Genomic DNA, 27,713 nt, shown 5'->3' with positions numbered 1-27,713 from the left:
TGTACACATATATTTTCATTTAATTTTCTCTTTTTTTGCTAAATAAAGTATTTCTGCTGTCACTAAAGAATTACTAATGATTATAATAAAAACTACTAGTCGCACTTTTCCATTGCCATTGATTCTAAATCTGAAAAATATCTATATAGTAGTAAAAATTTAAGTCCAGTCTTTATTTTATTTCGCCGATAGTTTTTTTATTAGTCTATTTAACATAGTTTCTTTATAGAAAAATTTGTCTTCAAAAGGCTGAAGGAAAACTTTCTCTTTTTAAACGCCATTCCACTATGATGTAATAATGTTTTTTTTATTTTTATTTTTTCATAATTTGTTATATTATATTATATATTTCAACCAGTTTTCCCAGCTTGCTGCCAAATCTGGGTGTATGGGTATAGGCATATGCAATTACAGCTACCGACTTACCAGGCCTGCAGCTGCAAATGTAAATGTATATGTACCGGTAAACACGGCCAGATCAAATCGACTACTCCAGTGTTATATGGTTAACTAAACCCCAACCACCAAAGAACACCGGTATCCACAATCTAGTATTCAAATCCGTATAACGCAACTTGCCTTCACAAGGACTCGAACCTTAGAACTCTCGGCTTCAAAAATAAGCTGTTTTTGCAATGACGAGTTTAACCACAACACTAACCTGGCGGCTCTGTTAAGAGTATTAAAACGAAAATACGATTTTTAAGATTTAAACAAATTAGTATCTCTGACTGGTACAGCTTCTTGAAAATTTACCTGTAACTGGAAAGTCGTTCAAGTCCAAAAACGCCAAAATTTGGATGAAATAATCAGAAAATATAAGTTATTAGATTATTCATAGGATATTTTTCAAATAATGTTTTTGGAAAGATTTATACAAAAATATAAAAATTGAATTCAAGTTAGATTCAGTAATTATTGACAAAGGTCACGCTCAACAACTTTTTTCAAGATTCTGAAAAATAAACTTCAATAATAAAATATAGTTTTGTAATTAATAAAAATGTGACTGAGAAATAAGAAAAGATCACATTGATATTCTTATTTTTGCATATTACTAATAGAATTATTAAATTTCAAACTCTTGGTCAAAAAATGACATTATGTCAAAATACTAAATTATACCAATAAACAGAAACAATTTTTTTCTTAGATCGTATCAGATTATTTTGTTTGTCAATGAATAAAAACCTAGATAAAAAGATTTCTCGATACATTTTAACTTTATGGATATTATTTTTATGTTAAGTTTTTATGCCTCTCAACACTAGTAGAAGCCAAAGCTTGAACGCTAGAGGTCTTTGTTTAGAGAACTTAACCATAATCCTTATTCATCATTGTATTAAATTACTGTTATAATGTTACATAGTATACCATACACCATAAACAATATAATAAAATTAGAATTCAGCTCTACAACTCTAAAGTATGATAACATTATTACTATACAACAATTACAAAATTAATATTCTATAGTATCACAAAAGTGCAATATCATTGTTTTAATATGCAACGTAAATGTTGTGCTTTAACCTTTATAAGAAATATGTATTTAAAATTTCGAAGATTACTCAAATTAATCATAGTAAGTTAATCTACAAATAATTGAAATAAATACACTCAATAACGACTGTTACAAAAACCAACGAGTAAAAATTGCTAAAATAAACCTGCTAAGACAGTAAAGAAATAGAATTATTGTATTTAATAATCATAATGAAGGAAAGAATTACTGAATTAATTTATAGCGAGTAGGTTTCTTTTATCGATCCAATAAAATTATAAATGAATATAATGTGGAACAAACATAAAAATTTTCGTATGTTGTAAGAAAGCTGCAAAAGATAAATTCAGTATAAATGTAAGAAATAAAACGTAAGCCGCATATGAAAAGAAATTTTAGCTACAAGATTAATCTGGGAGATAGATTGGAAAAAATAACTACAGAACGGTATTTATAAATTAGAAAATATCATTTTAAAAAAATAAAATAAATTCTTTAAAATTTTAAGTAAGAAGATTTAAAGTAAGTAAACTACGCTTGTTTACGATTTCTACAAGCGTAAGTTGGCTACACATTGTAAAACCACAAAAGTAAAGTTACATTGTACAAAGAACTTATGCCAAAAAGGAGTTTTACCGGAACATAGTCTGTCCTGATCGCCCGAAGATTCATTAACGCAGAAGTCATTGTAAATTAAAAGATGACTTACGACAAAAATATTTTTAATGGAAGAAATATAGGTTATAATAATATGATTTTTAAACAATGATTCAAGAGAGCATAAAGAAGAATACCTCTAAAGAATAATACTAAAACGAGATTAAGAAATGATCCTTTCTAAAAAGAAATTAGAAAGAGTAATTATGTCAGCAGAAAAATCGGAGTCAATAACAAACAATTTATTTTAGAAAATAAAAAGAATACTATTCTAGAATAAGAATTTAATACGGAATCTGAAAGGAGATTACTGTTTTTGCCGAAATTTGTTGGCTTGGAATAAGATGGACAAAAAACAGCTTGAAAATATTAAATGCAGCAGATGTTGGAGAATATTAAAGACAACTTAGATTTTATACTTTCAATTAAAGTTTATTAAAGAATAAAGTAATAAAGAGGATTTTCTATTCCTTAAAAATATTAAACTGTGTGATTGGCCAATTAGCTTAACTCGGAATAGAATAAAAGAGAAAATACAACTAATCTTGTGTTACTACGAAAATACAAAAGCCTTAATTGAAGACAAAAAATTACAAATTAAAGGAATAACTTTCAAATGAATATAGATAATATTTACTTCGTTACGTTCAGCTGAATAAAAATATAATTATTTAAATTGTAAAATACTTTTTACCGTTTACATGAACTGCAGTGGTAATCAAGTTACGAAAAAATGTATGAAATTTGTCATTAGATAAACCAAATAAAAATATCTCGTAGTTGTATGACATCTTTCAATTTTGAAATGTTTGGGTAACTAAGTCATATTTGTTTGCCTCAAATATTAAAATCCCGCAATCATATAGCTCTGAAAACAAAGTAATAAAATCATTAGTAAAGACCTCTCAAAATAAATAGTGAAAACATTTAAAGTTTTAAATAATGGATGTTTTTACTTCTCAGCAGTTTGAAATAAAAGGTGGATAAATATAATTATCTTCAAAACGGAAGCCAAAAAAATAAAAAATTGAGGATTGTGATGAAAGAGGATAAAATGATTAACTATGAAATGAAGAGCTTTTAAGGCGAATTGAATAAGAAAGGAGATTTAGTGGATTCGGTTCTAGTAGATGAGGATAAAAATATAAGAAGATAAAGGAAACAAAAGATTCATATACTCCACACTTTAAAAAGAAGTAGTTAAATATCTAGGATGTAAGTGGTTATCATGAGACTAAGACACTAGAAAAAATAAAATAAAAATGTGAATAGAATAGAAATAATAAAGGCGACCAAATGAATGACCGCAGAAAAAAATTAGACTAATTAAAAATTTTCCGCAGAAACAGAAAGAAAATATCTTGTAATAAATTAAAGCCCTTGGAAAATATTTATTAATAAATGAAAGGTTTGTTCGACTTTTTATTCCAAATTGCTAGTAGATGAACTTGGTAGTTATGGAATAAGGGATTTCAAGGGAAATCTTGAAAAGGGAAATTAAATATTTTAAACAGCATACTCGTATTAACGTATATTTTAAACAACGCTTACTGTAATAGAATAAATGTGAATATGTTAAGCCAGTTATTTATTAATTGAGATTCAGTCCTTTGTATTCGAGCTCCCTTGCAAAATGAAGAAAAAAGTAGTAACTACATTTACTTTTCTCTTATCTATATTTTTTTTTTTTTTTTTTTTTTTTAAGTAAATATATAAAATAAAAATTTCCATACTTAATATTTAAAATTTAATATATTTTTTATGAACGATAGAAAAGAAAGTAAATTCAGTACAGATTATCAGTACAGAATAGTTACACAAAGAATTCAATTTGACAACAAATACGGTTCTGAATAAGTGGTGGTTAATGACACCGATGAAGTAGAATCTAACCACAGTGATCCTCATTTAAATCCTAAGATATGGGATCTTAATTAACATGTGGCATTTTCAAAGTTAACAAAGTATAACAATATTTTGTTTTATCATTCCCATTTCATGTGTTATTTTTAAAGGTCGACAAGGTCAAAAGTTCTAGCCTTCTATAATAAAAAAATACCATACGGATTTTGGTTGACCAAAACTCAGTTCAGTCAGAAAGATATTAAACAAATTGTGTGTAGTACACACAAATCGGTCATATAAGATTTAAGGGAACAGACTTATTTCGGCACACCAGGTTTTATCAGCTTATTATCGCCGGAAAATTTATTGCACACCCCTCTGCTGTAGAAAGCTTTCGTTTAAATAAATGTAAATGAATGGATGTGTAAATATATTTTATTCGTGACCGATTTTCGTCTGCGTTTACCAATAACGTAAATTTCTGTTTAGTTTAATCTCTGATTCAATGAAATGTTCAATAATATTCCATTTTCTTTGTTTGCCTAAATTTAAAATGGTGCGTTTAAAGTAATAATTACTTATCTGTAACTTACGAAATAGATTACTGTAAACTCTAAAATGTTAACTATATAAAATTCTAAAATTATAACATTGTTCAGAAGTAGATAATAATGTTTTTATTTTATTTCAATTCATAATAGGCTGAATTTTATTATTATTGTTAAAGAACTAAGTTAGTCTCACTTATTTTTAAAAAAATATTATTTTTTTTTCTAAAATTAAAGCAAAATTACATACAGCCAGTTCATAAAAATGTTTCATTATGTAAATTAAAATACGCATAAGAAGGAATATTATCAGAGTTTTTTATTTCTTTTTATAAGTTAATTATTTAAAAATATATATTTTTAATTATATTCTCAATTAATTATAAGAAGATCAAAACATTGGCATTGAATAATTTTGTCACCCAGTAGTTGGCTACTCTTAGGTAACTAATCTGTACTTAAATAATATATAATAATTGTAATTTAATATATATGAATTATAATTGTTAATTGTAATAAGTATATTTTATTCCAGATTGCAACATAGATGTATCAACATTTTTTGTATTCTCTTGTATTAACTGCAGTGCTGAAGAAAAAATCCAGTAATGTTTATTTTCAGCTTGTATACATTATGTTATATCGTCAAATATTTTCATGTGACCAGCAATAAACTATGATTCTATGGTATTGTTTTAAACGTTACATCTTTCTTAGTTATTTCATAAATTAATAATTAATTGCTTATTCTGAATGTTTACTTTTTTAAATATTCTCTTTTATAAATTTAAGTACATTACATACCTTATAAATTACCGGTATTTAAGAATTGGATGCGTTTTATTCTATTTTTATTTCTAATCAAAATAATTTAATAAATTATTCTTAGTACTGTAGAATTAAAATTAAAAGTATCAAAGATATAATCGAAACATCTATCTAAAACATGTATACATTTTTTAAGCATATAAGAATAGTGTTTAAAGCCAAACCAAATAATGATTTTATATATGAATAATCGGTATATATATATATATATATATATATATATATATATATATATATATATATCAATGTTCATTTACCCAATTTGTTGTGCTCTATATATAGACAGAGAAAACAAATTATAAAAACTAGCAAACCGGTTATTTGAAAAAATATAAATATTTTTTTAATATATCATATATCAATTACTCTTAATAAAAAAAAAACCATTCTTTGTTGATGTAAACCAAACCATAATAATTTAGCTAATGTGTTTGTACCATTACCATCTGCCAAACGAAATCTTTTGTTAAAAAATGCAATGGGTTAAGAAAAATTTTTTTTAAGTTCCATAATTCTGATTTAATTTCCTGCTTTTGTATATATATATATATATAAAATACATACTAGCCAGTACTCCCCGTCTAGGCAGGTGGCTCCGCCCCCTGGATCCCCACTATGTTCGTTATTCCCATGGTTGTGAGAATAATACTGTTAAATAACAATTAAAGCCTGAAAAGCTCTTTTTACTTCCACTGATTCCCTCGTTTTTGATAAAGAAGCTCCTGCTGTAGACGAACATATTCTGTTTGATTCCCCTTTCCGTTACCCTAGAATAACCTATAGAAAGTAAAGTGAAAAATAGACACAGAACAATTTTCTTTTACTAAGAAGGAGAGAAGAAATGCCGACCCGAGTACTCTTTTGGAATGTCTATAAATGTGACATTCTTTCTGGTATACAAGCTTCCTAATAATTAGGATTTTATTTACACCAAAATAATTTTTTTTATATAATGTAGAGAAACCAGCAGACAGACAAACGGATAAAAATTCTTAGGAAATTTATTTGCGTGAAAAAACTAAAGAAAACCTTTAAAACTCGGAAATTTTAGTGTAGCGACACTATTAATATAAATGACTGGTATGGTTGGATTTATTTTAACTTTGCAGCCTACACTACGCTTATTACTTGATGATTGTCATCATTGTAACTTTTTATTACTGTACAATAAAAAATAACAGTATACATTGGGAAAGCATTATTTATTTCTTCAGTAATTTTTTCAGCATTTTTGAATACTTTAGCAAAGACGGACTAAATCATTTACTAACAGCGCGTTGTAAATATTTTTTTTTTAAATTATGCAATTCAAATGATTTATCTTATAATCGTTAACAGTTGTGAGTGGTAGAGGTATTTCAATGTTTTTTTCCTTTATCAAATTAGTAAAAAGAGGCTACTGTTATGCCCATATTTAATTTTTTTATTTAGTGATATCAGTGATTGTGGGTAATCATCATGATTATATACCCAGATATACGTGATTAACTTATTTGAATTTCATTGTTTAATGTCTCTGGAGGCTCTGGAGCAAAACTGCCGTGTTGGTATAGTCTATACTATTCTTTCAGACGGTTTTTATACAGTAAATCATGAAATCCTAGTAAAAGTTATAATAATACATGGTTTTAGTGCTAACCTCTTTGACTTCAGTCAAAATTCAGTTTAAATGTAATTGAAAGAGCCGTTATTTCTCGCCGATAAATAAGATACTAAGGTTTATGAGATTCTAAAGAAGCAAGTTGATCTTAAATTATACGTGCATTTCATCTTTCAGCTAGATAATGAAAAGAATTTTATTGTTAAAGTGTTGTTTTTATCGCTAAAATTTTATAGCAACCTACCAGTTTTAACTACTTGAGAACATAATTGGATTACTGTTGCAATATTATTTCTACATTTTAACTACTTAATTAATTTTTTTTTAGATTTCCTACGTCTAAGTTTTAACTTCTTAAAAGAAATTTTAATTTCTTACTATTAAACCACGATGACTGTTGATGTCCTATAATAAATCTTTATCCTTAATGTCCTGAATCTCTCAAAGCATTATATGAGACTACTTAATGTGATGAAACAGATAACTAATAATAGTTTTAGAAATACCCAAGATATAGGATATACATATATCCTACATGTATATATATATATACTTGCAAACATGTGTTTGCAAGTTCATAGGATATGCACATTTTGGCGTTTAAATTGAATATTTTATTTCGTAAGTTATCTACATTTTTGTTTAAAGTATTAATCAATGATAAGAGTAGCATATGTAATAATACTCAGTAAAAAATTATCACTTTTCAGATAATAAATAAATATATATATATTATGTACGAGGGTTCTGCGCTCTCTGGCCGCAAATGCATTTTTCTTACCCTGTTGTAATACAGGGAGTCAATGTTCCCTCTTATCTCGACTCAAAGTTGAGGAAACATTTTTGGTGAGGCTTCATTAGGTGTTACTTGATACTCCGAGTATTTTAAGTCATTTCCCGTCCCGGTAGATCAATTAAGTCTCGAGTTATTGCAATTTTCATGTTTTCAAAATTTTTCATACCATTTTATAATGTAGAGAGGATAAATAAATTTGTATCATTTTCTTTATCACAGTTAATTTTTAACTTTAATTTAAAACTGAGCGTTTTAAATAAACTGAGTTGTGTATATTATAAGTAAGATATGATTATTGTGATTTTTTTTTTCTATTATAATTTTTTTTTTTTTTTTGGTTTAACCCAATGAACTTTCTCAAATGTTTCTACTACAAAAATAAATAATATTTTCTTTCTAAAAACCTCTACGCATCGAATATTTTTTCAAGTCTGTTCTTGAATTTTTTTATATTTCCTTTGAAAATTAATATTACTACTAAAAAATCCATTTACATAGTTTATTTACTGGTCACTGAAATTAGAGAGGATCCATCAATGCTGATTTTAAGCGAGGGTGGGTAAAAAATATAAAACCCGAGCGTCATGTATTAATGCTGTCCCACCTCACGCAGGGACAGACCAGAGCAAGAACCGATCTCGGAAAAGGCTGGGTCCCAGGAGCTCAAACAGAAGCCGCCATCCACACGACGACGCCTCAGGACCCCGGTCTGGGCCAGGTTAAAACAGACTCTTCTTGGCTATGCAATCTCTAGGTTCTACGGAACGGTTCCTGGAATAGTAAGCACCGCACGGAGATAACGTAGTATAGATTTTCTCAATCGATCTCGATCTCAAAACAAAGCAAATACAAAAATTTTACCAAAATAATTCCACCGCTCCTTATCATGATATTTTTGATAAATTTTCTCTACTTTTTCTTGCACTATACAGTTTATTTACCTTCCTCAACACCAGTGACGATAAGGTGAGTGCGGCACATATGTGCACGAGGCACTCTCTAACTGTATATATTCGTAATCATACCTTAACTGAACAGTATACTGTACTCTGTAGTATTTTATATATCCTATTGCCTGTTTTCTGAACTTTATTACCCGACCTGAATGTGCATCATCCTCGGAATGTAATTGTTATATGTTGTTAACGTTATTTGTATTTTATTATAACACTCCTTCTACATTAACTGTCTATATTCTATGTTTGCTGTTTTTTTTTGTTTTTTATTTTCATTTGTTTATTTGTGTAAATATTTATTATAGTGTTTATTTACGTTAATTCATAAATGTTTAGTATTTAGTATTTGTGAGAGCATGAAAAAACTTTTATTTTAGTCTATTTACATTTTTTTAAATATATTGTTTTTATAATTAGAATTATCGATAAAGTAATTCCTTTTTTCTCCGGCAATGAATATTTTAATTACGAGTATTATAAATATGATTAATTTCTTAACTGAATATCATTATTCACATTAACTCTAATTCAAATAATGAAGCTTTGTTTTTAAACGATGGTTAGTTTATTTTATTATTTCAACAGAATTATACATCATTATATTTTATAATCATAAATTATTTATGAATACATTGTCCTTCTTTCCCAACACTTTCAGAGAAACCTGTATGTTTAGTTGATGTGTATGTGTGTGTGTGTTTGGGTGGGGGGTGAAAATATTTAAACTTGCTATAATTTGAATACCGTTTTGAAAGAAATTTAACGTGTAATTTTTGAACCAATTGAAATTGTGTAAGTAGTTTACAAGCTCAAGAAATTTCCTAGTTTTGTTTGATCATTTAATCTGTAACATCATTTTTACCATTTCCACTAAAAATTCCAAATAAAATCTTGTCTGAATATTTGGATATTTTGAAATTTAAATTTATCATTAAATAAATGTTAATAATATTATTGAAATACAGATATATAAACATCATTTATAATCAGTTAAGACACTTATTGGTGACCCTTTCAGGTTATAAAATTCATAACGACTTAATTTTATTTTCGGATTTATTTTAGATTATTGAGTTGAATGTCATGTGCTGAACAAATCAGTTACCATATTTTATTAAAGCTTGTTTCTTAGTATTTATCTCTTTATCAATAGTTCTACCCCACTGAATATGTGATTAAAAGTTGCATTTCTTGTAAATAAGTGCGTTAGTTTTTAAAATTGTTAAACATTCTCGTTATTTCCTCAAATATTCTTTTAGGTTGATCCTAAATAAATTTTGTTTGCCTTGAAAAAATGTTTATCCTTCATTTTTCTTATTCTTGTTGTATAATTATATAACTTTCTCTGCTTACTTAGTTTTCTTGATTAATTTTATAATCTACCCAAAGAAACACTTACTTGAAAAGCGGCCCACGCCGATGGAAGGGAATCACAAAAAATGTTAAATGTTAATGTATCAGCGCTGAAAACATTTTAATCGAATTACGTCATATATATATATATATATATATATATATATATATATATATATATATTACTAAAAAATGTAGAATACTGTTTTGACAATATCTTGATTTCAATAAATCGGAAACGTATCACATAATTGACAACGGCAGTTTTATTTATTCACAAATGTAAAAATCCTTTTTATATTAAAAAGATATCCCGCAAGAACGGAAATTTTTCTAATCAAAGTTTAATAAAAATTCTATAAACGGCGTCACAAACCAGCACATCAAATTCTACTGCATGATTAGAAAACCACAAAAATGTCAACATTTTAATTGTCTAAATAATAATACTGCCTATCCGAAACAGCCTCAAAAAATTGAACTGATGAAGTTTAAACTCAATCTAAAAGTATTCAAGTATTTTTTTTTTAGTAAAAAAAATTTTAATTTCTCTTTAGTCTTAATATTATAAAATTTAAATGAAACTTTAGTAAAACTCATCTTTAATCCATATTTTTATTTTAAAAAGAAAAGTGATTCTATTAACTAATATTCTATATTTCTATAAACTACTAATATTCTTTATTTTTATATCAGTTGATTTTACATTTCTCAGTAGATTTTTTTTTCATTTTTCTTCTTCTTCTTTTCCGGGCCGAATCCATCAGTCAAATATTACACAGCCCAGGGGAATTAATAGGAATGTAATCCTTTACTCTAACGGGCTCGCCGGTTGGAATTCACTTTGCGCCCGCCTAAAACCCCCAGAGTAGGATCCACCAGGCCCGGCTATGCCGTCCCTGGGTCCCCACTCCGGGAGCCGTGAATCGGTCTTTGTGCCAATGCCTTTAACGGGGACACTCCGAGTGGGGCATCCTCGCCGGAACTCGGTCTTTTTCGCTGGGAAGTGCAAGAGCCCCCTCATCGCTACCGCTTTCTCGTACAAGCACGTGCGAACAGCAGCTCCGCAGAGAGCTATCCCTCATCCCCGAGCTTCCCGATCGTTCTCCTGAAGAACCCTCGCCACGAACCCCGCAATGGTATCAAAACTCTTGGGGCTCCGCAACATGGTGGCGATGATGTTCTCCACGCTGAGCGGTCCGATAATCGCCGAGCAAGTTAGGCGGTAATCATGACACTGCGGGCACCGTAGATATATTGGATTTTAAATTCTGAAGTTATAGTTATCGTTTACATTTAAAAAAAAAATTCAATGTAAGATTTTTATGTAATTTTATAAATGGAAATTTATCTATTTTAAACAAATTTCCTATATCAAGTATCAGCACACGTATTTATAAGACTTCAATTGAACCTCGGTCTGTCAATATTTCGGTATATCTAACAAAACAAATTTACACGAGTCATGTATCTATTAGCTATATTACTGTTACTTTGTAGTTAATTAAATCTTTTTCAACAGTATTAAGAGAATCAAGTACTTTTGTTTTGTAATTTCTTTTTTTATTAAGTTTAGGCCACAGATTCATCACTCTAGTTTATTACGTAATCGAAAAAATAATTTAAATATAATAAAATACTCGTAATATAGCAAAATTTAGACATAAGGATATACTGGATTCAAAACCTATGATTTATGGTCCTGTTTTTTCAAAAGTAGTGGAGTAAGGTTTGCACATAATTTTAGTAACTTAGAATTTGGAAGTCAGTTTACTTATTTAGTTCATTAGTAATTAATAACGTATTAAAAATATTTTATATTTATTTATTAACGAGGACTATACTAAAGGAGCGATTAAATTCATTTGGGCTATAATAAATTGCAATAGGAGAATATTTTCTTACTAAAACTGTAAAGTCCACATAATATACCGCAATATCGGGCATTTATCCTAGCGATCAACGAGTTTTAAAACAGCTTAGATATTTGCACAAGACTTTAATTAATTCTTTACGGGTTCATTCAAATCATCATCACATATGAGCTGCTTCGTTTCTAACCTTTTGAAGAGCGGAAATCGTTCGGACTATATAGTAAGTGTCTGAGATATCATGTCCAAAATTACCCGAAAAACGACGTTTCTACCCTGCAGAAATGCTAGAAAGCTCTTTTTCAACTTCCATTACCGATTTTGGATTTCATGTGACATCTCGCAAAGTGTTTAATGTTAAATTTGTGTAGTAATCGCTGTTCCACGTGAAATAAATTTCAGCCACTATCCGTTTTGAAAATTCAGAAACATATCACTATCCGAATCTTTTAACTAGTTAGCCGTGTTTTATTAATTTTTAAATTTAATAACATAAACGTTAATAAACGTATAAAATGTGTAAGCAATAGATTACAATAAAACAATAAAGTAACTGATTTCCTGAGAGTATCGTGGGTTGATGACCCTCGCAAGAGAAATTTTTGAATGGTTATTCATTTCCAAATTACACTCATTGTATTTTTCTTTAACTATATGGATATTTTCGGTCCAATTCCACCAGAAAAGCTGTATTAGAAATCCGAAAATAAATTTTCGGTATTTAATTTTCGTACAGCGATAACGTAACTATTAGGATTATTTTTGTTTAAGCGATTAAGTGAATTTTACGTGCATATAACAATTATTTTTTACCAATTTTGATAATATTTTTTTTATGAATTTTTAATTTAAAACACTAAAATTTATAAATATAAACCCTTGCAATGAATATTATTATAATGGCGCTCTATAATATGTTCTTTTAACTGAATAAAATTACATTTATTTATTTATAATTTTCTTTTTTTCAGTAAGTTTGTGTAAATATTTTTAAGTCATTAATAAACAAACAATTTAAATTAAAATAACATGCATCATTTAGCAGAAATTCATCTAGAAATCTTTTGTTATTAGGAAATTTAAAACAATAACTGTCTTCTGTATTATTATAAAAAATTGCTTTTATCTATTAACCAGTTGTCAATGAAAAGTCTAGTAAGACTCTCCTAAACGAACATTCCTACTATTATTATTACTGTTCTCTCAGTTATTAATTCATTTCTAACAAAGTTATTATCTTTCATTTCTATATAAGCTACACCCTGACCCCATAGAGGAAGATACCCACCATATAACGGTTTCGGTCGCCACGCCACTTCCTCCGTACCTCGCCCTTATGGACTTTACCGACGGTTATCTTTACTTCTTCGGCGGCAGTGACATCCTTCAGTCTAGCCTCAGCCAGGATGCCACCGATGCAAATGTCACAAGCGATATTCCCATCGGTGTGCTACTAACATAAACTCCAAACAAAACACAAATCATAAAACGCAACACAAAAAACCCAAAAACAATACAAAACATAACAACAATAAACAATGTAACATAACAGTAACATGAAACAAAGCTAACGAAAATCAAATCTATAACCAAACAGAAACAAAAACAGCAACTGTAAACCATAAACAAAATAACAATAAAACCAAACATAAACACAAAGAAGGAAAGTCCAAGCGGAACATCACCCCCCTTCAGCGATCCTTTCTTTCGCCAAATATGTGATAAAAATTTCTACGATCATCCATTCGGCACGGCTTTTCCCATTAACACGGAGATCACTTATCTATCCGATAATATCAAGCCGACAAATGGTCTCCGTGCGCATTAAGTCATACCTAGCACATTCATATATCACATGATAAGCGTCGTCCAATAATTATGCCATTGCGGACGCATACCAGAGTCTGCAAGGCCGAATTTCTGTTGTCTGTCCCGAAAAGCGCCATGCCCTGAATGAAATTGCGTCACATATTTGTTCGGCTGTACCCAAGAGGCGTCCCGCAAATTAACAACATTAGGGAAAAGATCATGCGTATAACATCCACACTCTGTCTCATCCTATCTGGCCTCCCACAAGGCGACACCATGCTGTTCTATCTCCTTTATTTTCTCCGAAGTCAATTCACCTGACTTCTTAGCAACATAACGCTGTTGCCTCTCAGACTCAATCAAGTCAATCGGTTTCACGCCTGAGATCACCAAGATCGCCTCCCGTGAAATTGTACGGTAACTACCCGTTACCGTTAGCATTATAAGGCGTTGAGTCTGTAACAAAATAACACGATAGCTTTTAAATTTTAGCCTATCCGCTCAAACAGGCGCCAGGTTTATATAAGCTACATACGCTAAGTTAATATAATTTTATTTTCTTGTGTTTTGGTGAAATTTTTTTTTCAATTATTAAAAAGTGAGTTTTTCCGCCATCTTGGGGTCTTAAACTTAATTTACAAAACATAAATTCATATCAAATGAATATCAATTCATATATTTTACTCATTTTAGTTAACTTTACATTACTGCCTTTAAACCAGCATAATAGATTACATTGCGTAATAATTGTTAAAAAATTTTAATTTCGGCGGTCATGTTGAGATAAACTCGACGGCCGATCGTAACATTCATGTATTCTTTTAATCCTCTTACTATGCTTAATCCGAATCCGAAATCTAAATCAAAATCTGAGACAAAAAGTGTTCACAAACGTAGACATTTGGCACAATTTCAGCTTTGAAATATTTGTAATATTTTAGATTGAACGATGTCTGTATCTGACTATTGTTGAAAAAGATTGATTACATACTTAAAATGTATCCTACGCAATAGACACTAAAGCATTATTCTTATTCTTACCTTAGTTTTAATTTAACATCTACACTTTATGGCATTTAATAATTTTATATAAAAATTTAGGTTAAAACATTGATATAGAATACTTCTAATAATTCAAAAAATATGATTTTTTTCATAATCTTTCTAAGGAGTATTAAAAATAGTATATTTTACAATTGTTTGGAATTAAATTTAATTTTTTTATTCTAAGAATGGTTTATGAATACTACTTTTTATTTTGGCGAGATTCGTTTATATTATTATTGATTTTCGTTTTTGTATTTCTACTCGTATTTTGTGTCTTGCGTGCTCTACTGCTTAGAAATAACGTACATTTATATGTAGATAAAATAGTAATTTTTTGCTTAGGCTATTTTGAGATTGTGTAATTTCATTCCAGTATTAATGTTTTCTTTCTGTAGCCGCCTAAGCTGTAGAAAGTTTCTAGATGGTGTACTATTCATGATCAAACCTATCTTAACGGTGAGTTATTTATAAGCACATATAAATAGTCTATTTTGAAAATTAATAGGCCTATTTCATTGCTGGAGGAAATTTGCATAATATATATATATATGTATGTTTTTCCATCTTTAGGTTATATTTACATTATTTTAAATCGTTTTGGATTTATCCTCTAATTGTGCATTTACCTATTCTACTCGTAAGAATATTATTTTTCTGAGGTGAAAAAATTACTTTAATTTAACAATATTACTTTATTTAAGATTACCATGGTAGTACTTTATTTGAACAAAAGTTCTGTTGCGATCTTTTTCTTTAGTTAATATTGTTGTTTAAAATTAGAGAATTTTAGTATTTTGTGATGGCTAAAAAAGAAATTTCAGTAAATGATGAAGAATATTATGATTATCCCAGCGATTATGATTATGATGATTGTACTAAAAATTTTGAAAATTGTACTTATGAATCTATCTTAGAAAATTCGCCGTCACCTTTGATCTTTCTCGTCTTACTTGTTACATTCGTATCACTCTTCTTATTCATTTCTAGATCCCTGGTAAGACTCAACTCTGATCACCTTCAGCTACATCTACGCGCTAAGATAGCATCGAGGTTCGTTTATATTACTGTTATTGATTTTCGTTTTTGTGTTTCTACTCGTATTTTGTGTATTGTGTGCTCAACTGCTTAGTAATAACGAACACTTATATGTAGTTAATATAGTAATTTTTGCTTAGGCTATTTGATTGTATAATTTCATTCCATTATTCATCTATTCCACCATCGATCGATTAATCTCACTTTAATTTTTCATCCAGTCACACATCCTACGATTCCCGATATTTTCATCAATAATAATACTATATCGACCGAATGAACTGTTGTTTTTCACCTTTCATTTTATTTTATTTTTCATGCTATATGCGATTTAATTTATATTTTGCTGATTCTTCCTATTAATACGATAATGGATTAATTAAAAATATTTTTTTGTTTAGTGGAATGAAATTAAACTTTTATACGTTGTTTTACTTACTACTAATTCACTCATTAGTGCTTATTTCATGTTTCAATAAATCAAACTAACAAAAAAGGGGGAAAAATGTACACCTTAATTTGTTACAGTGAGTCTAATTATTTTACATTTTAAATAAAAATTTGTACTTAATATGAAGAAAAAAAACACGATTTTACGTTTTCTTAAATTGTAACTTTTCATTCCGTTTAAGAAATTGTTATATTTAATACAAAATCGATTTTTTTAATCTTTATCAAATAATATTAGTAAATTTATTCCCTTATTATTAAAATGAAATATTTTGAATTTTTGAACATAATTGTTACAGAAAAAATTAATAACATTTAATAAAACATTTCAATTTTGAATTTGTTTGAAAAATAAAATTACGTGTAAAAGAAAAATAATGATTAAAGTATTTACAAATACTTAAAAAATGTACATATTAATTTTTTGTAACATCTTTATGGCTTAATATACACACTTCATTTTTTCTGCGTTTTGTTTTAGAAAAATACCTCCAAAAACTGATTTTTTGTGAGTGATTTTATGCTGTTGAAATCTGATACGGAAAACATGAATTAATAAATTTTATTGTAAGGATCATAAAAACAATACTTTTTGAGCACGGAGTTTAAAACTTGCTGGTTTTTAAATTGATGAATTTTATTATAGGCTACATTCAAGCTATATTTTACTTAAAAGCTATTGTAATTTATTATATTTTGCATTAAATTCTTTTAAATTACAAACTATAGATGGCATGGTTTTTCATTTTTATTTTATTTTTTATGAAAATGACTAAAGTTAAGTTGTTGCAAAATTAGTACTAAATAGTTTTGTTAAAAAAAGAAATATAAATATATACTATTTTTCTATAATATTGCGATTTATTTATTTTTTATTTTTTATTTAACATGAAGATGTCGAACTGAAGAAGTCGTATTCAAGATACATAACGCACTCGTAAATGAAAATATAATACTTCAAAATATATTACTTGTATTTTAATGATATACTATCATTCCATTGAAATCACTGAACGTGAGTTTTCTGATTCACATATTGGTCATCGTAATTATTTAATCGTTTAAGAGTGCTGTACATATAGTAGTTATTGTTATTGTACCAAACGCATAGGAAAAAATTATCCGTATTTTTTCCAAATATTTCTTTAAACAATTCTATAATTGAATTCTATTTATCAAATTAATGTACTATTATATGAAATAAAAACTTTATTATTAAAAATTTTAATTAATACTGTAGTTTCTGCTGACTTGCTTTACATATTGATGGGTGCTTTAGTTATAAAAAAAATTTCTAATTTAAATATTTAGAAAGCTGTAAAATGATATTTTTTCTTTACTTTTTGCTTTAATATTTATATCTGTATAATTTTACCTCTATACTTGTATAGCACAAATGGGTACCATAATTCGACTTCCGGAAAATTTCGACATATCTTCCCGTTTCACATCCCCTAGACCCCAAAACTACCGTCACTTCAAAAGTTTATATATATATATATATATATATATATATATATATATATATATATTTCACTTACTTATGGACACGATAACTGCTGAAATTTTGCGCCAACCACTTTAAAATTGATAAATCAAATATTACGACCCAAAATCTCAGTCTGCTTCGTTAATTGGCAGAATCGGACCATGAGGTTGGAAATGGAGGTGGCTTTTTCGAAAATAACAAAATATCGCTAAAGTTTTTTGATATCACCAACCATTGTCCCAGGGTGTAGAAATGATGGAGTTTTGAAGATAAAAAAATCGAGTTTTGAAGACAAAAGTCATACATCCTTTAATAGGCACAGTATCGAATCGATTTAAAGTGGTCATTAATCCTCTAAACATTACCTAAAACTTTTGTCTGAAAAGATTTTTGATATGACCAATAATAAGGAACGTTAATGACAAAACTTTTGCTGCAATTTTAAGAAGATGGAGCATGTCGTATGCTAAACAGGTGAAATCTTTTTCACTTGCAACCATTGTCGTATTGAGTAAATTTGAAGTTTTCTTAACTTTAAGGTGAAAATCTTTTTTATGCTCTATTTAGCGTCGGTGAAATCTACCTCCGCTTTCCGGCGTGCCGAAAGGGATTTTTTTTTAATTTGAGTTGTAGTAATGTTGATTGTAATTGCAATAGTAGTTAAAGTTTTATGCAACGATAATAATATAAAACATTAAGAAAATAAGAATACTAACTACAGATTATTCTGCCAACTTCTGTAAGTGTAACATCTTTAATTCTCCAGCCCTTTCAACTGCTTCAATGAGTATGACCTTATATGGAAGTTAAAATCATGAAGATAAATCTCTTTTCTTTTAAAAAGTCAAGTCGATTTAAGTGCAGTTTATATGTATTCACCCAAAAGAACCGAAATCTCCCCAAGTATTAACTTCTGCGACTTAAGGACATCTATTTTGAAAGTCTCTTATGATCTTTGATATTTTGTTCTTACTTCGTAGACTTTTTAATTGTACTAGTGTTACTGATTATGTGCATGAGGTTTGTAATGTCATCTGCTTTTTCTAGAATCCAGCTTTCTGGCCTGTTTAGGATCAAGGCCAAATTGTAGCTTAAAGTACTCTTACAAAACACATTTTGAACTGAAAATATCATTCATTATAAATTTTTGTTTTTCTATAATATATGTATAAATTAATAAATATTCATAAAAATAAAACAGAATTTATTTTGTAAATGTAGTAGAAAAGATTTCAATCACATTATTTTCCCCAATGCATCTCATTTTTGTTGCTTTAAATCTTTTGAGGAAGCAATATAATTTTATTACTCGTTTTACATTTAGGCAATGCTTGTTATTGTTATATGAGGATGAAATCTATAGGCCTACGTTTTTTTTATGATTGATAACACAAGATGTCTAAAAATAAATTTAAGAATGAAAAACTTTAAATTTTGGATAAATATTTTAATCTCTTCATAAATACGCTGATTACTACGCCGACTTAATTACTACTTGTGATACTGCAAGCCATTTAAAATTTAAGTATAGATAGAAAATTTTTAATTGAAATTAGTGATAATATTTTCAAGTGTAAGTAGCTATGTCATTTAAAAAATATTTGCAAAGATTCTTGTTTAAAAAGTCTGGAAAATCAGGTTTAATTTCTGTGTATACTAGGTTACCCAAAGTTCATCATTGTTCAAATCTCCACTACTTGAACTCACTACATCAGAATAAAGGTATGCAAGTAAATTTCTTCAAAGACAAGTACTTGTCAGTGTATTACTGACAACTTCGATATTTGGAGGATTAATTTCTTTTTTATAATAATAGAACGGTTAAAAGAGATTATTCTTCTTCCTGTGTTTTTTTCTTTTTTTTGTAAAATTATTTATTATTCATTTAAATAAGAAAAGTTTTAATATTTTCCAGTTGACAATCTGTGAAACTTTCTTGCTTTCCAATAACTTTTTACAATATTTGTTTCAACTTAAAAAAACCAAAGTCAGTTAGGAGTACTTATACTTTTAACAAGTAAGTAGATTTTTAGGATTTAATATTGATTTTACTAAATGTACTAAGAAGAACGCAGGAAATGAATGTTACACTTATCCACCAAGCCAGTCGCAGTCACTTGCTAATTAAAGAGAACTGTGGTACGAGGTTATTAGAAAATGTTTATTACAATACAAAAAATATTTATTATTTACAATGACTGTACACCATAAAAATGTTTACGATTGTACAAATTAAGAGAAGTTGCATGGGAATGCAAGTCCAATCATCCTTTTTTTATGGAGGCACCACCTATATACTCGGAAATACATATATAATATTTGTTATAAATGAAGGGTTTAATACAGTATTTTATTTTTATTTATACTGTAGTAGGAATATTTATACCTTCGGCTTTAAGCCGAAAACTACATAATTTAATATGCTGGTTGATTGAGCAACCCGATTGTCTTGATTGATCCTGAGAACCCGATTGTCTCACCATGAAGAATACTTCGTTCTGTTTACTATTGAATTATTAATTTAGTAGTGAATAATATCTGCAAATGTGATTTAACAACCAAAAAAAAGGTTTTGGATTGTTAAAAAATTTTGTTTTCCTCAAAGAAATTTCTTCACTCGTATTTCATGTATTAAAAGTTTTTACTATAAAGGGAAAGCAAAAAAATATTTGTCAAAAACTAAAATGAGTGAATTAATGCATTCGATTTGTGATTCTACAGAATACTGCTCCGCGTCGTGTGGACGAACAATTCGATTATAAACGAACTGGGTGTTTAGAAGAGCCATACTCTACTTTTTCGGCCATATAGTCCGTAGTCCCAGCGAAAGTCTTAAAAAACTAGTTATACAGGGAAAAATCGAGGACAGCATGGACCAAATTGAAGAGGCGACTGTTGAAACGCTAGGCACGTTGATTCGAATGGCAGAGGACCGTGAGCTATGGAAATTATCAGCGGCATTTGAATCGAGTCAACAGCTCTCAGACATGAGAGAAAGGATCACTGATGATTATGAAAATGAGGGTACGGTACGTATAACGTTCGCTACGACATCGTATTAAAGCCCTCACCAGGTTTTTATCTTATCTAATTATTTTACAGCTAATGGAAATATGTAATTATTTTACAGCTAATGTGAGCTATGGAAATTATCAGCGGCATTTGAATCGAGTCAACAGCTCTCAGACATGAGAGAAAGGATCACTGATGATTATGAAAATGAGGGTACGGTACGTATAACGTTCGCTACGACATCGTATTAAAGCCCTCACCAGGTTTTTATCTTATCTAATTATTTTACATCTTCCGCTAAAAGAATAATACTGCAAAATTTGTATTGAACTGTTTACACTGTTTGTGTCTTTGAAAGTTTGCTAAAATGAAACATATCTACCCAAAATGTTATGTTTACAATTTAATGGTATGTTAATGATATTGAAATGAAAACTTTATTTTACTACCTTTTTATTTAATTATCATCATTGAAATAATTAAAATAACGAAATATTATTTGAAATTATGTCTTCTGTTATCCGAAAAGTGTTTTCTGATTAACTTTATATTTTGCGGTCTGCAATGTTGTTTTATACTGATTATTATGTTTTTTAACTAAAATTATATGTTATTTGTTCGAGGTTTCGATTTTGTTCAAAACACTTTCAATTTGTTAATTTTGTATTCCATAAAAAGGATTAATTTAATTGTAAAATTAAATTTTAGCCTAAAGTGAAGAAATAATTAGAGATGAAGTGGATCAACAATTATTACGTTGGTGGTAATCTCCATATCGCTAATTAAATTTAACCCAGACGGCTAGAATTTCCAGTTACCAACTACTCCCTTTCATAGTCTTGTAAGTATCGACCTCCATTTTATTTCCAAAGTGATGTTGTGAGTACAACGTATTCGTATCCAATTGTTATTCTTACAGTAAATGCCTTCTAAGTGGATTATCAAAAAGTCTTTTCCATCATTTACTCATGAATTATTTTTATCTAGTTACTTATAATCTTATTATTAATAGGTTTTTTGGTAATATTCATTACCTTCTCGGTTAAACAAGATATAAAAATTGATGAATGGCTTTTTTTATAACCAAATCACAAAATTAATATTCAATGGTACATAAATGCTATACTTATTTAGGTATTTCTAAATGTATATTTCATATTAAACAATGTGCAGACTACACTAAATTGAATACTACAATAGTATTTTCTGGTTGTTAATCTATTATCAGTTCATGTAATTTTCTTTTCATAGATAATTACTAAATCGTAATTTATCTATTGATATAATACCGGTATTTCCTTAAAACTTTATCAGTATCAGTTATTGTTGATGGTTAATTTATCTCAGTTTATTACGTATGTTGCCATGATAAACCACCAATTTAATGCGATTAAATAATTGTTTCTTAATAACTGATATCTAGACAGGTATTGATTGTATTAATAGATACCTGTTTAAAAATTTTGCTTTGAAAATAATATAGATTTGATACTGAACGTGAAATAAAGTTACACATAATTTTCGACGTCTTGTTTGGCAGGGGGATAACTAAGAAACAATGCAAATTATATTTAGTAAAGATTGATGGTTGTTCATTATATAGTTAGAGATCAAGAAATAAATTACGTTAAAAAAAGTATAAGTATAACGAGACGTTATTGTAATTATTAAAGAAAATTAACAAAATATTTTGAAATTACTTTGTGAGCGATCTCATATCTCATCTATGTATATATGTTACGGCAAATTTGATTAATCCATTGATTACGCATAATTACCGGTGAATTTGATTATCGCCGCTAGCGTTGGAGAATAACGTGTCCCAACCGCTCACTTGTAATATATTTGCTAAAATGAGTAGGCGCACACCATCAACTACTAAAAATATATATGTCATCCATAATAAAATTTATTTCGCATAGGCAGAAATTCGCTGTCACGCCTAGGTCACTGAATGCCAGCAAGTACCTCTCCGCCATTTTATAGCGCTTGAAACCATAATAATTGGCTGATGGTCAGCCATACTCAGGGTTAGCTTCCCACGTCAATGCGGTAAGAGTCTTTCCTTAAGCCGGATGCCGGTTGAACTACGGATGCCGGTTGAACAAAGCAACCGCATCATGTGTGAGGAATTCCCACACGGTCCAACGACACGGGTTTCCCCCTTGAGCTCTAAGTTCCAGGGTGTCTCTGGCCCCCCAAGAGCAGGGCAGTGAAACATCAGGTGTTCATTTGACTGGGCCTCCCAGCAGATGCACAGCTGCCAGGCGGAACCGAAACAGATATTGGTTCAAATTACCGTGGTTGTTGAGCACCCGGGCACCCATTGCCCTTAAAAACGAGCTGAAGGTATACCATCCCCCCCAAATCCTGAATAAAGTTATACCAGGATCTTTCCTTGTATAACTTTATTACCACTCTTAGTATTATCACCCTTAGTGGTGGTGTCGCATTCCAGCTGCGATGCTTCCGTCGCGAGACTCTGCAGGTGGGAGATGGGCAAGTGAACGAAATTTAGATCCGGTGCATTGTGATCACCGTTCCGCTCCGGTACTGGCCCGGCTCGAAACCGCAACCCAAATACCTCGGTCTCCCGGTCTCTTCGCAATCTCCACATGGCTGCCCGATCTTTCACCACTAAATCAATTGGGAGAACCTTTCCCAATACGGTGGTAGCCTCGTAGCAGGTTGTTTTAAAAACACCAGTATATACAATTAAGGCTCTACGCTTAGCACTCCTTAAATTTTGAAGAAGTGCTCTATTCATATCCACCCTATGCACCAAAACGGGCGCCGCGTAATACGATATCATGCTTTCGAAGACACCTCGGTACACATGTACATTTGACGGCACGACAACCTCCTAAGCGTCTTTCCGAGCAATCCTCCTAAGTTTGTGCACCACTGAGATGGCGTCCGCCGCGACTTGCCTAATGTGGTTGTGCTAAACAGCAACTTTTCATCATACAAAACACCTAGGTACTTATGAAGTCTAACTCGGCTGATTACACAGCCTTTATATTTAATATGTGGATTACGACTATACGATATTTGTCTGAACCCTTGAGAAACATAAACTTCGTCATGGGCACAGAAATCTTTAAGATTTGAATGTCCATCCAGCCCTCTGCGGTTGACAAGGCCGCCTGCGCCCGGTCTTCTAGCAGTGGCCGTGAATTACCACGAACTAAAAGGAGACAGTCATCGGCGAAAGCCTGGGCCGTGACCCCTTCTGGAAATGTCAATCCAAGAAATTCGACGAATACCAGGTTCCACAGCAGGGGACCGAGAACGGAGCCCTGCGGGCTTCCCCTGTTAACGGATTTTTTCACAACTAGGTACGAATCTTTAAACCGAGCGGTACGATTAGACAAATAGTCACGTACCACGGCCTGCAAGCTTGCCAGAACATTGCGACGTTCCAACTTATAGAGGACAGAACTCGAACACAAGAAAGAAAATGCTGCCTCTATGTCTATAAAAATTGCCAAAATATATTTTCAGTCGGCGCTTTCCACCTCGGCAAGAGCATTGAAGATGCAATCCTTGATACCAACCCCTTTTATGAAGCTATACTGGCCTTGATTTAGAAAACAGTTCATCTCAATGTTTTCTCAGAGTCGTTCCACAACCAGCCTTTCAAGCAACTTGCCTTTACTAGCAAGAGGTTGATGGTTTGATAACTACCGACCTCACTAGGATCCTTTCCTGGTTTTAAGAGCACCCTCACCAAAGCCACTTTCCAACAAGTCGGGAAGCAACCCCAGTTTAAGCACCCCGAGAACAGCCTGCCAAGCGGCTCTCTTATTGACAGGCAGCAGATGGAATAATATATCCGGGTCAAGTTTGTGAATACCCGGTGCCTTTTTCAATGCTATTTGAGAAACCACTCGGTCTATATCAACGGGATCCACAGCCCGTACGCCAGGGAAAGGCACAGCCCCCGTCCTAACGCCGACCTCTGCTTACCCTCCGGAGCATCTGGAAACAGAGCATTCAGGAACGCCTGGTAAGTCGCCACAGATTATAAAGTGTGTTCACGACCACCAAACCCGCATCGAACACTGGACATCACGTGCAATAGCTTTGGCCAGTAACATGATTTTGCGAGCTGCCAGGGTTTGCGCTGCAACTCGCGCATGGAGTCTTGTCATAACTTGAGTCTGGCTACCTTGATGGCATGAACATACTCATTACGGACGTGCCGGTAGATCCACACACCCTCACCGCGCACTTCATCAACGATAATCCCCGTTAGCGGGCGACGCTGGTATCTTCTCCTAGCGGATCTAAGTCTTGCGCGCAGCACGCTAAGGTCAGGGTACCACCACTTTTTCCCGGGTTTCCGCCTGCATTTAACAGACGGCTCCCCGGAAGCAGCGGTCATGTACTCTCCAATCAGCGGACTGACTACTACCTAAGGGTCCATCCATTGGCCGAGACCGCCATAGGATCCTTTCGCAGCCAGTCTTGATGGCCCGGCCGAATTTTTCCATCAACTCTAACACACCTCTATGCTCCATGCGCCATTCCATCCCCTGCAAGGCAGCTTCGCACTCGCGCCGCCTGTCCTGATCCAGGCTCCTTAGGTTATAGCGACCCGAATCTGGATCTCTTAGACCACCTCCGTAAACGATCTCAATAAGCCTATCTCGCTGACACTGGCCTCGGGCCAGACAGTTCAACTACTTATACTCTATAGCAACTTGCCCGTTACCATAGTGACGTCGATGTAACTTTCCCCCAGTTCCGAAGAGAATATTAGCGGTTGTTCTGCGTCGTTAATCAAGTAGAGGTTCCTGGCTTCAACGAACTGTTCGAGACCAGCGCCTCTTGGGTCAGTGAGTGGTGAGGCCTCGGCGGGAGACTTGGCGTTAGCGTCCAAAGCACTCTGTGCCCGGGAGACCGTCCAGAATCCTGCCCAACTTCGCCAGCAAGTCATCAATAGTCCATCCAAGCTGGAAGTACCCCAACACCAGTACGACATCGAGCGTATCCCTCGTGATTCGCACGACGGTGAATTTCTCATCAGACCAATGAGGCATCAAGAAGACACCGGACAAATCTGAGCTAACCACGATCGCGAAGAGCAGCCGTCCCCCACAATGATGAATAACATCCACGCCGCGGAACCCGACCACGTATGGCTCATGGACCAAAAGGACCTCAGCTTTTACTCCTCAGGGAGCTTCATGACTTCACTGGTGGCCGCTCGGAAATGATGCAGGTTTAACTGCCCCAGGCGCAAGCGTTCAACATGGTGGAATCTGTCCTCAAAGGCTTCCCCCTATTCAGGCGTCGCCATAAGCTGTATTCTTCACAGCTCTCGCCCGAGCAATCTCATACGCCCTACATTGCCAACCCCTGACTCGCTCCAGCATCGCTGCCTTTCACCAAGGTACAGGCGGCGCAGACTTGGCAGAGTAACTGCCTGCCCTGTGCCCCGGAAGAGCACAGTAATCAGACATCTCCGACTGCGGTCTGCAGCGGAGAAAGGTATGACCAAAGCCCTTATGCTTGAATCATCGGGCGACTTCTATATATTCGATAATCCTACATGAAGTTCACCCGAAAATCAGACGTTCACCGGCCATCAAGACCTGCCGGATCTTAGGCGAGATCTCTAAAACCTAGTGACTCTTTAGAGCTTCCTTCTTCCCCAGCTGCCGAACCATCTTGGTTTTCCTAAGGAAGTCCTCGACGGCCATACCCAAGATAGGATTTTGACCGTGCACAACCCTGAGGATTTCAAACTCATCTACCCTTATCGCCCTTGGCATATCATATACCAATGTCTGCGGCCTCCGCTCGGCCAGCAAATGAGCCCTTTAGCCCGTTCTTCTGCAGAACGTCGGCCACCAGCAGCTGCTTCGCCTACCGCTCATTATCAACTTCCAATACCACGCCATGGTCCCTTGTTTTCGTGACCCGAGAGACTTGGATCTTTTCTCTCCGCGGGTCCAGTACCTTATTAAGGGTTAGCTCCGTCGCTACCGACGAAGCCCCCGGACCAGGCTTAAGCGGAACTACCTTAACAGTAGCCCGCTTAATTTTGGCCGCCTACGCTTGAATTGGCCGCGGTGGACCAACCCGCTTAGGCGCAGGCGTGGTGGCAACTGAGGTGAAAGAGACTGAATAACATATAATTTGTATATTTAACGTTATTTAGACGAGGTTAGCGAGCGAAGCGAGCGTAGGATATATTTAAACCTACCCTCGCTTAGCTCGCTAACCCCGACTAATTAACAGGAATGTTTTGATTTAAATAATAAATTCAGTAATTACAGCTTATAGTCGAGTTGTTTAATATGTAAATATGTTTAATATGCTGTATATTTATTAAATTCTCCAACACTGGAGGGGATTAATCAAATTCACCGGTGATTATTCATAATCTGCGGATTAATCTAATTTACCGTAACATACATGAAAATAATTTTCATGAAATATATATTACGTAAAAATGTGTGTGTGTGTGTATGTACTAGCATCCCATTCGCGGCTTTTATCGCTCTACGTGGTTACTTGCGTTTCTCGTGGCGATTAATTTTTTTTTTTATTTTATCTTTTTTAGTCAAGTAACCGGAGACAGGTGCGGCCAGTCGCTTCGCATACAGTAAAAGTGGAAGTGGCTATGTTGGTTAAGTTGCCGCACTGTACACCGTCGCAAACCTTATTTAAAGAAAAACCTGAAAATGTTTTTAAAATATTTACTTGAAGAATATTTGCAAGCCAAGTCTACTGAATATCTCGTATAATATAGTCGGAAATGGGGAAAATTAGAAATATTTTTTTAATAATTTCTTTACCCTTCTCATTTGTCGAATTTCAGAAAATCTAAATATTCACTTTAGATATTCACATGATTACATACACCAAATATAAAGTTTATATTTTCGTTAACATTTGTTAC

General features: G+C 32.0%; 1 protein-coding gene across 1 annotated transcript in view; it reads left to right on the top strand.

Moving 5' to 3' along the window:
- The window catches only part of LOC142319940 (dual specificity calcium/calmodulin-dependent 3',5'-cyclic nucleotide phosphodiesterase 1-like), a 193,054-nt gene that overhangs the window by 81,151 nt on the left and 84,190 nt on the right, over nt 1-27,713 (top strand). Inside the window, exon 5 of the mRNA XM_075357616.1 lies at nt 15,802-15,864. Within this exon, the coding sequence (XP_075213731.1) occupies nt 15,802-15,864 (63 nt within the window). The remainder of the gene's footprint in view (nt 1-15,801; nt 15,865-27,713) is intronic.

The sequence above is a fragment of the Lycorma delicatula genome, chromosome 2, assembly GCF_047948215.1.
Source record: "Lycorma delicatula isolate Av1 chromosome 2, ASM4794821v1, whole genome shotgun sequence".
NCBI lineage: Eukaryota > Metazoa > Arthropoda > Insecta > Hemiptera > Fulgoridae > Lycorma > Lycorma delicatula.
The sequence above is the reverse complement of the archived record's forward strand: the minus strand, read 5'-3'. Positions and strand labels throughout refer to the sequence as shown.